Here is an 8,934-nt window from a genome sequence, read left to right as displayed (position 1 = left end):
CGTATTCACCACACAATGTGCCAAATACGGGCTACAGTACCGTATTCTGTATACGGTATTTCGAATATGGGTTTTTCGATGTACGGTGTACCAAAAATCTATTTTCGGTAAACGATAGGCCAAATACGATACTAAATTTATAAATACGACAATATACTATCTATTTTATTAAATATGTTTATATATATTCTCTAATTTTAGATTTTTCCCATATCCCTCATTTTCCACGAACCAAACGCCACCTTATCGCTTATGGGCTATGGCGTAGTGTCGATTTTAGAAACGGAAGCAGATAAATGGTCGTCTGCCGTCCCCTTGCACGGTAACCATCCATGGCGGCCGCCCCACTGACCTCTCGCTCCCTCCTCGTCCCGCCCCAGCGATCCCATCCACGGCTGCCCGCCTCCCTCCGCCTCTCCCACCACAAGCAGCCTTCCACCGACCCTAAGCGCCGCCGACACCCCGTCCCTTCGCATCCGGCCTTCTCTGCAGCCGTGCGCCGCCGTGCCAAGAAGATCCCCATCCCAGACAACGACAAACCCGCCGCCGGCATCCGCGTTACCGACCGTGGCCTCTCCTACCGCCTGGACGGCGCGCCATTCGAGTTCCAGTATAGCTACACAGAGGCCCCACGCTCACGACCTGTCGCGCTCCGCGAGGCCCCGTTCCTGCCGTTCGGACCCGAGGCCACGCCACGCCCGTGGACGGGGAGGAAGCCGCTGCCCAAGAGCTCCAAGGAGCTGCCAGAGTTCGACTCGTTCGTGCTGCCGCCACCGGGCAAGAAAGGGGTGAAGCCCGTGCAATCGCCGGGACCGTTCCTCGCCGGGATGGAGCCGAGGTACCAAGCGGCGTCCGGGGAGGAGGTGCTCGGGGAGCCCCTCACCAGGGAAGAGGTCGCCGAGCTCGTCAACGGGAGCCTCAAGACCAAAAGACAGCTCAATATCGGTGGGTTCCCTCTCTTGCTGTGATTCGATTATGTGATAGCAGTGCAGGGTACTCCAATTTTGCATTATAGCTTCTTGATTGGGTTGTGAATTGTTGTTACATGTTTTCTTGTTGCGTATGGAGCATTGATTTGTTACACTTTAAGTGAAGCATACAGTATGGAAGAAATTAGAAATACCGATGAGCTAACTAAACAAAGAAACTTGGTGACAACAAGGAAAAGATGAAAGAGATAGAAGCTTTTGTCACTCACCGAGACATTCTTCTTGTTGGTTTGTTTATTGTAATGTGCATCAAGTGAGTTATATTTTGAATAGTGTTTCTGATACGGTAGTATGAGAAAAAGTTGAAGATGGCCCAGCAGTTACGCATGCCGTTATTTCTAGTCTCTTCTGACTTCTGCAGGTAGGGACGGTTTGACACACAATATGTTGGAGAACATTCATTCACATTGGAAGAGGAAGAGAGTTTGCAAGATAAAGTGCAAAGGTGTCTGTACGGTTGATATGGATAATGTCTGCCAACAGCTAGAGGTAGTCAGCTCCTTTCCGCTTCTTTTTGGTTCAGTTGTTTGTGGTGCAGCTTGTTTCCATAAATCATAGCATTGAAATCAATGTTGGCCATGCTTACTCTTAGTGCAACTGTCATATTAGCATAAAAAAAATATGGGCAGTTTTATAAGCAAATTTATTCATCGCATCACTGTTTTCAATACATTTTTCTTGAAAGGCTCATGTTTGCTCCTCGAGTTAGATTTGTTACTCTTTATTTCTAGTGAACTAGTGGACTACTAGTATACTAGTATACATCATCTGATATCATAATTTTAGAAGTCATCCTAGTTACAGATATACTAATTACTGAACTCCTTTCTGCAGTTGCATGTTTCTTATCCCACTTTTGATTCCTTGTTTGATAACTTCATATTATACTTCAACAGGAAAAAGTTGGAGGAAAAGTAATACACCGCCAAGGGGGTGTCATATTTCTTTTTCGTGGTAGAAACTACAATTACAGGACTCGCCCAAGTTTTCCACTTATGCTCTGGAAACCTGTTGCACCAGTGTACCCTCGCCTTGTTAAGAAGGTCCCAGATGGCTTAACTCCAGATGAGGCCACAGAAATGCACAAGAGAGGACGTCAATTACCACCAATTTGCAGACTTGGTAAGGCTGTTTCTCTTTTTCCAAGTAGTGGTTGCTTTGAACTGTTTTGAATTTTTGATACGCAGCAGATTTCATGCCCCCCTGTTCGTTTTTAGAAGTCATTTTATCAATCATTGCATGGAACAAGGTGACAATCAATTCTTCTTTCTATGACCTGTTTGCCCCTCTTAATTGCTCTCACCTCTCTAATTTTGGGCCCCAGCCTACCACACTCATTCAACCCCTAATACCAATTCTGGATAACTTTTGATAAGGGCTCTTTGGGAAAGCACTGCCTAGAAAACCCAAAATGATATCTATTTGAGAATAAAGCAAGCTCCTAAAACGACATCTAGAAAAACAAGGGAGGTAGTATAAAAAAAGGAAGTTAAATGAGCAGAAGGTGATGTGTGTCATAACATTTGTACCTGTCAATTAGTATGCTAAAGTATAAGTTGTTGAACATGTTTTAATAATTAGAAATGCTCAAATAAATACTGAGAAGCTAATGTCTATAAATTGTATAATCATGCCATCATGCTGGTTAGAGCATTGCTCCTTTATATTATGTTGCCCATTTGTGTACTACTTATGTTAATGATAAGTTAAACATGTAACACTCGTAGGCCGAGAACAAGAAGGAAATCTTGATTTTATGCTTTCATTGGTTCAAAACCGTTAACTTGCTTGCTATGGTTAGGTACAAAAGGTTTATAAACTAACTATAGATATCCATACGCCAACAAACATGCATAGTGGTGTATCGCAAATTCACAATACTGTCCTATTTTCTGGGGCTTCAAGTTTTAGAATTTGGGGCTAAATTTTATATTTGAAGCTACCTGCCAAAAGATATTTGAGAGGTCCCTATGAAATAAGCAGTTAGCATAATTAATTTTGCAGAAACCAGAGAGACTACAGACCATTTGATAGCTGTCCTGTTCCAGGTTCTCTAAGTTCCTTAGTGCTGTGCGTATTATATCCACGGACAAGATATCATATATGTATGCGTTGCATCATTCAGTAATTGTACATTTCCTATTACTCTTTCCACACTCATTAAATCGTCCAATTTTGTAAAGGGAAAAATGGTGTTTATGTTAACCTTGTGAAGCAAGTTAGAGAAGCATTTGAAGCATGTGATCTTGCCCGCGTTGATTGCTCAGGACTTAACAAAAGTGATTGCAGAAAAATTGGAGCTAAACTGAAGGTTTGATAAATCTCTCAGAATAATGTTTAAATAGGCATTGTTTTGTTCAAAAGTTGATGAATTCTACCTTCACAGGATCTAGTTCCGTGTATCTTACTGTCTTTTGAGTTTGAGCATATATTGATGTGGAGAGGAAATGATTGGAAATCATCTCTTCCTCCATTAGAAGAAAATAATTTTGAAGTGACAAAAGCGAAAGAACATTTTAGTGGCAAAGAATTGAATGAAAAGGTTAAACATTCAGGAACTGTTCTGACCCAGATTGAGTTGTCTGGTAATGCAACATATCTCAAGAACTGCAACTTGGGTGAAGGTGAAGAAAAATCGAAAGATTCCATGAAGGCTAATCTTGCCAGTGATATGATGCTGGCTTCTGCAACGGAAGTCCCTGGCTTGTTTAATTCTATAGGTATATCTGGTACTGAGCCCTCAGCACACACTCCATTAGAATATTCACCATTAAATCCAGTAAATGATTTTATGGATCCATCCCTGAAGTCAGCATTACATTGCCGAAGTATCCCATTGGACAAGAGTGAAAATAGAGATCTGGTTGAGAAGTCTCTTGATTATTCTGCAAGATCTGAACATTCTCCAGATGATCTGGAACCTCCCCCCTGTATAACGAGCATCGGTGATGAATTGGAGACTAAGAGGAAAGACAACAAAGGTATAAAAGGCAGGAATGTTCTAAACAGCAGTTCTAAAATGCCTTCCTATATGGATGGAGTGTTACTTCTTTTGAAACGGGCCATTGACAGTGGCAAGGCACTTGTTCTGAATGAAAATGAGTTTGTTGATTCTGATCTGGTGTATCAAAAGTCTGTTGCATTCACAAAGTCAACTCCACGAGGACTGGTTTTTGAGCATACACAAAGGAGGTCCAGTGCCAGGAGAAATAGGCCAGACAAGCATGTAGGAATTAAAAAGCATCTTGTAGAAAATAAAGTATCTAGTCATGTTGAAATGAAAGATAATGCCAATGGACGATTGGCAATGCAGACAAATGACCATGCACAAGAGTTTCTATCAGATGTGGTTCCACAAGGTACCTTAAGAGTGGATGAACTAGCGAAGTTACTAGCTTAGAGGTGATTGTTCTTTTATCTACCATAAAGACTGATGCATCGGCATCCTTCTTTTCACGTGCAAAATATGCAATGTACGCTGAGATGGTTAAAAGTGGTCTGCTGCGTCACAGTGACTACTTTTAACCTTGAAATACTGCAGTATAATCATGTGTGCCGTTGAAATCACCTTCGGAAAATGTATTCAGTCTGATTTGTCGTCATCACTAACTACTGATATATTGAAAGGAGTTATCACATGTTCCTAAAGATGTTCTGCACGAAATGCTAAGTCCCGAGTTGTTTCCAAAAAGGCTTTGAAAATGTACTCTCAGATTGCAGGACTCAGGTATTGCTGTGCCTGAGATAAACTGAGTGACCACGACTCAGACAACGCAAAGATCTGGAAGTTCTGCGTCATCGGCACCCCCACCATTCAAGTTCTTTAGAACCCAGTTGACTTGATTATCTTGTGATAGACAAATGTGGGACTGTTCGGTGTGTAGGCTTTGTGTTCCTTAATTGTCTCTTCTGTAGTATAAAAATGTCAAACAAAGCGACTTTCGTTTCAGAGTAGTCTGGGTTTGTTTGGATTATATAAATTTTGCCAGAACTTCGTAAACTGTTCAACTCCTAAACGATTTTTCGAATGTATGGATAAAAGTGGTCAGCTTAAGAAACTTCTTAATGTGATTTTTCTTGGCCTATTGTGGTGGTTCTACATAGAACTTCCAATATAATACCGAATATTGTTTGTATGTAGAAGTTGTATGTATAGCTTCGTTCCCTCTCCTAACTCTCTGAAGTGCCTACAACAAATTTTTTACAACTCAAGTACAACTTGGGACGGTGGTACATAAATGAATCTCAGGGTTTAAATACACGATTGTAATGGAATTGTACGCAAATACTTACGAGCGAGTGTTCTGAACGCCCTGTACACTATGTGTTTCCTGATAAAATAGCAAAGCATTGTACTCGCCGAGCAGCAGCAACAGCCAGCCTTCAGCGCATTCTTTACAAAACAATGCAGCAGCACCCTGAATCTTGCTGGTAACAACAGAGCATGGGTTTTGCTTTCCGGAAAAATAATGACAGACGATCTCTGCACTTTTCTGTTCACCAAGGGTGCAAATTAATTAACCTAAAGATATATACCGACCCTCTTTAGTTTAACCAATAACATTAGTTTTCTAAAATTGCTCAATTTAAAAAACGTAGTGTTATTATGGAACTAAAAAAAGTAGTGGATACTTTAAGTTCACCAATTTGCACTCTACTGTTCACTGATCCATTTCCTTTATTGCCGGGAATTCGGCTCTCAACCCGTAAAGATTAGATGCATATACATCTGCCAAAATCTATTTTCAACTTAATCTGAAGTTTTGGACTGGTCTACCGAAAGTAGAGTTTTATTCTCATATTTTTGGATAGGAGGATTTAGATCTCGACCTTTCCTTTTTATTTATTTTTTAGATTACTATATCAAAACCAATATAATTATGTTACTTTTTGTACTACGAAGCGGCCATTGGTGACGTGTGTGTGCCATACACATTATACAAGAGCACACAAGGCATTTGATATCGCCCTTGGTACTATTGTAATGTAGTGCAGGCACTAGAATAAATCCATGTGATTATTCAGAGCAAAATTTCACAGAAAAATAAAGCCCTCCATAGATTTGGTAAACCTTTGGAAGGTGACACAAGTTGCACAAAGAAATTATGTAAGCATGACCGCACGCCAGGGTTATAAGTTTATCAACGAACGGCTGTTCAGTTAGCGTATCAAGAAGAAAATAAGCCCACTGGGCAAAATCTTTAGACGTCATCTGTGCTCAACATTGAGCCTGATATCTGAACATATGCCATCTGAGTGTAACCGTTGAACACTGATGCATCTAATCTTGCTAGACCGGTTCTTCGAAACAAGCCATAGCGACCGTCTTCGATGATAGGGTCAGTTGCACGTGCTGGGTCATACCTTGTTTGATGTGTTAAGGATGGACCAGCAACAGGTGGAAGCTCCCAATACAAATCCATTACAGATTCAACAAGCCTACTGTTCTGGAAATGCTCTTTGTATGAGATGGCCTTGTTGCTATGGTTGAAATTGTCTCGCATGTAACCTCTAACACCCCACCATGCATCATCCTCTCCACATAGATCGTCTATCTGCACAGCCTTATCCCAAAACTTTTTCCGTTTCGATCTTAATCTTGCTTCATCACTATCCCAAAAGCAGCTATGTCCACCACCTGGAAAGAAAAGAATATGGTGATTAGTTTTTGTAATAATGGTTACTGTCTTCTTTTAGTTTTATACTTTTATAACAAGGAATCCTTAAATACCAATACAATATGCACAATAATGTGTGCAAACAAATATTATAAATACGATACAAACCTATAACTGAATTTTGGTCTCATTTACTAGCATGGGAATCTTAGTAAGGTGAAGTTCAACCAGAAAACAAGTATGTTACTCTACAAGCAATATTGACAAATACAATCATCACCATTAAATAAAATGCACATGCAGCATTTGTTGTATCTTGGACATTCTGAATCTAAGATCGGAAGCCAGAGACCTCTGATGTATGATTGATCACAGATCTGCCTCAAGGAATAATGGTCGCCTGTACCAGTATCATAGTTGTCCTCAAATATAAGATGTCGGAATCCAGCTTTGAGTGCCTGCTTTAACCTATGCAAACCATGTTTTAAAAGTAACAAGTATTAAAAAAGTTGAACTGCTTGATTCATTGTCATTTTGATGCTTAGGATTTAGTCATCAGGAAAAATATTTTTTTATAAAGCTAAAAAAATAACAGAAAAGTTCTATAGATAGACTTTACCTTTTCAACTCACTTTGGTGGTCATCAAAAAAAACAAGCACCTTACTGGGATCAGAAATACCATGATTTCTCAATAGTTTTGCCCAATCAACACTTCCGAAATCAATGAAATCCTTCCCAGCAAGATAAATACAGTTCCCATCAACATATGCTGGCCCCTTCTTCAGATATTTCTCAGGGTGCCTAGGAGAGAGTGATATAATCCTAGTATTTGGCATGGCCTGCCGCAAAACCCAAGTTGAGTGCCCCTTGAAAGCACCACTCTCAATCATAAGATCCGGCTTAAGCCAGCGAGCCATAAACCAAAGCCCAAAGCTGTGGTCAAATCGCATTCCATACATGTTATTCTTGATAGGACGTGTCTCGTATATTGGCACAAATTCTTCCAATCCATTAAGTAGGTCTTTGGAAGTCCATCCCGTCTTCCCTGTTTTTGATCTGCCTTTTGGAAGAAAAGGATAAGATAGTATAATGATTAAAGGCATTCTGTATAATGCAAGTAGATGTTTCGAAACGAATTTCCCCACCAAGAAGGTAATGACGGGTCACATCGCCCAAAGAAAATCTCACTTCACAATGAACAGAGAAACATAATTGTACCTACTGTTAACAACTCATACAGCAGCTACAAGCTAGAAACATAAATAACAGTTCATTACTGGCAATAAGGTGGTCTATTTCTGAAGGAACACAAAGAAACATAACAAGTGATTGTTGATAGTTGTGGAATCATGTTGAGGACAAATTTGAACAACTAAAACTTTTACACCACATGGCCCTACAAATTATAAAACCAATGAAGTAGTAAAGTAGCCATTGCAAAAAGTCATGTATCAAACAATAATATCAAGCAGGATATTAGTTGAATCTATGAAGCCACAATTTAATGTTTCTTTAATGAGCTACCTATATATACAAGTCTACAACAATAACAAGGAGAACGCAATCAAACACTCAGACTGACGAACACAGATTATTTTGGCATGTGAAGGTTATTTTTCTCAGACGAATCGATTAGTTGACAAAAGTACGAAGGACAACCAAACTACTTGAAAAGAACCGGATCTTTCTCTGCAAGGAAGGAAGCAACAGCGGTGCGAGTGCTTACACCAGGGGACGCCGAGGGAGCCAAAGTCGGAGGCAGCGGCGGCATCTGGGGGGGCGAGGAAGCGCGCATCGAGGCGCCGCAGCGCGCAGTCGATGCTCGGCCGGGCGCGGCCCGCGAGGAAGGTGGCGATGGCGACGATGAGGAGGAGTAGCAGGGAGACGGCGGCACGGTGGGAGGAGTGGAGGCGGGCGTAGGCGGGGTGCGCCTTCCGGTTCTTGGACTTGTCTTCCTCGTCCCCAGCGGCGGCGGCGGAGGCGCCGGCGTAGGGCGCGGAGGAAGAAGACGCGCCGGCGGCGCGGGCGGAGAGGCCAGGGTCGTGCATGCCGAGAGTGCGCGAGTGGGAGTGAGACTTCGGTGCGGATCACACGGCGTCCTAAGGGGAAAGACGAAGCATAAATGTTTGGTTTGATGGATTATGGGGGTGCCCACGAGATTTAGCCATTATTTAGTTAGTTATACGAAATTTTGGCGTGACAACGAAAATTTGTGAGGTAGATTCTCTAATGTTGTGAAGGTAAGCCATCGTATTAGGGCTAGCAATTAGATATGTGTGTTTAGGTACTCGCGGGTTCACGTCTGATGGGTATGGGTTTAGGTCTA

At 41.5% G+C, this 8,934-nt stretch overlaps 2 protein-coding genes across 3 annotated transcripts; one reads left to right on the top strand and one right to left on the bottom strand.

Annotated features, from left to right (window-relative positions):
• The first annotated feature begins 225 nt into the window (after positions 1-225).
• Positions 226-4,627, top strand: LOC133913124 (CRS2-associated factor 1, chloroplastic-like). Its single transcript, XM_062356184.1, has 5 exons — positions 226-945; positions 1,351-1,478; positions 1,886-2,111; positions 3,173-3,300; positions 3,376-4,627. Exons 1-5 carry the CDS (start codon positions 333-335, stop codon positions 4,387-4,389), a joined length of 2,109 nt encoding a protein of 702 aa, XP_062212168.1. The 5' UTR covers positions 226-332; the 3' UTR covers positions 4,390-4,627.
• A 1,476-nt stretch (positions 4,628-6,103) lies between these two features.
• LOC133913107 (uncharacterized) lies at positions 6,104-8,720 on the bottom strand. 2 transcript variants are annotated; one of them, XM_062356163.1, is made up of 4 exons: positions 8,335-8,720; positions 7,227-7,668; positions 6,888-7,075; positions 6,104-6,627 (listed from the first exon to the last, which is right to left on the bottom strand). In XM_062356163.1, exons 1-4 carry the CDS (start codon positions 8,654-8,656, stop codon positions 6,191-6,193), a joined length of 1,389 nt encoding a protein of 462 aa, XP_062212147.1. In that variant the 5' UTR covers positions 8,657-8,720; the 3' UTR covers positions 6,104-6,190. The 2 variants fall into 2 exon arrangements, with proteins under 2 accessions (XP_062212147.1, XP_062212155.1); XM_062356171.1 differs by having other exon boundaries at positions 6,960-7,075; positions 8,335-8,716.
• Between the last annotated feature and the right edge of the window lie 214 nt (positions 8,721-8,934).

Source organism: Phragmites australis, chromosome 1 (genome assembly GCF_958298935.1).
Source record: "Phragmites australis chromosome 1, lpPhrAust1.1, whole genome shotgun sequence".
Classification (NCBI taxonomy): domain Eukaryota; kingdom Viridiplantae; phylum Streptophyta; class Magnoliopsida; order Poales; family Poaceae; genus Phragmites; species Phragmites australis.
This window is presented reverse-complemented; position numbering and strand designations above follow the sequence as displayed.

What these genes read in the sequence shown, in the direction of transcription:
- LOC133913124 (XM_062356184.1), top strand. Translation starts at nt 333, where the DNA reads ATGGCGGCCGCCCCACTGACCTCTCGCTCCCTCCTCGTCCCGCCCCAG. An exon ending in ATGTCTGCCAACAGCTAGAG is followed by an intron (nt 1,479 to 1,885) that starts GTAGTCAGCTCC and finishes ATACTTCAACAG; the next exon opens with GAAAAAGTTGGAGGAAAAGT. An exon ending in ACCACCAATTTGCAGACTTG is followed by an intron (nt 2,112 to 3,172) that starts GTAAGGCTGTTT and finishes AATTTTGTAAAG; the next exon opens with GGAAAAATGGTGTTTATGTT.
- LOC133913107 (XM_062356163.1), bottom strand. Translation starts at nt 8,656, where the DNA reads ATGCACGACCCTGGCCTCTCCGCCCGCGCCGCCGGCGCGTCTTCTTCC. An exon ending in CTCCCTCGGCGTCCCCTGGT is followed by an intron (nt 7,669 to 8,334) that starts GTAAGCACTCGC and finishes TTCTTCCAAAAG; the next exon opens with GCAGATCAAAAACAGGGAAG. An exon ending in CACCAAAGTGAGTTGAAAAG is followed by an intron (nt 7,076 to 7,226) that starts GTAAAGTCTATC and finishes TGGTTTGCATAG; the next exon opens with GTTAAAGCAGGCACTCAAAG.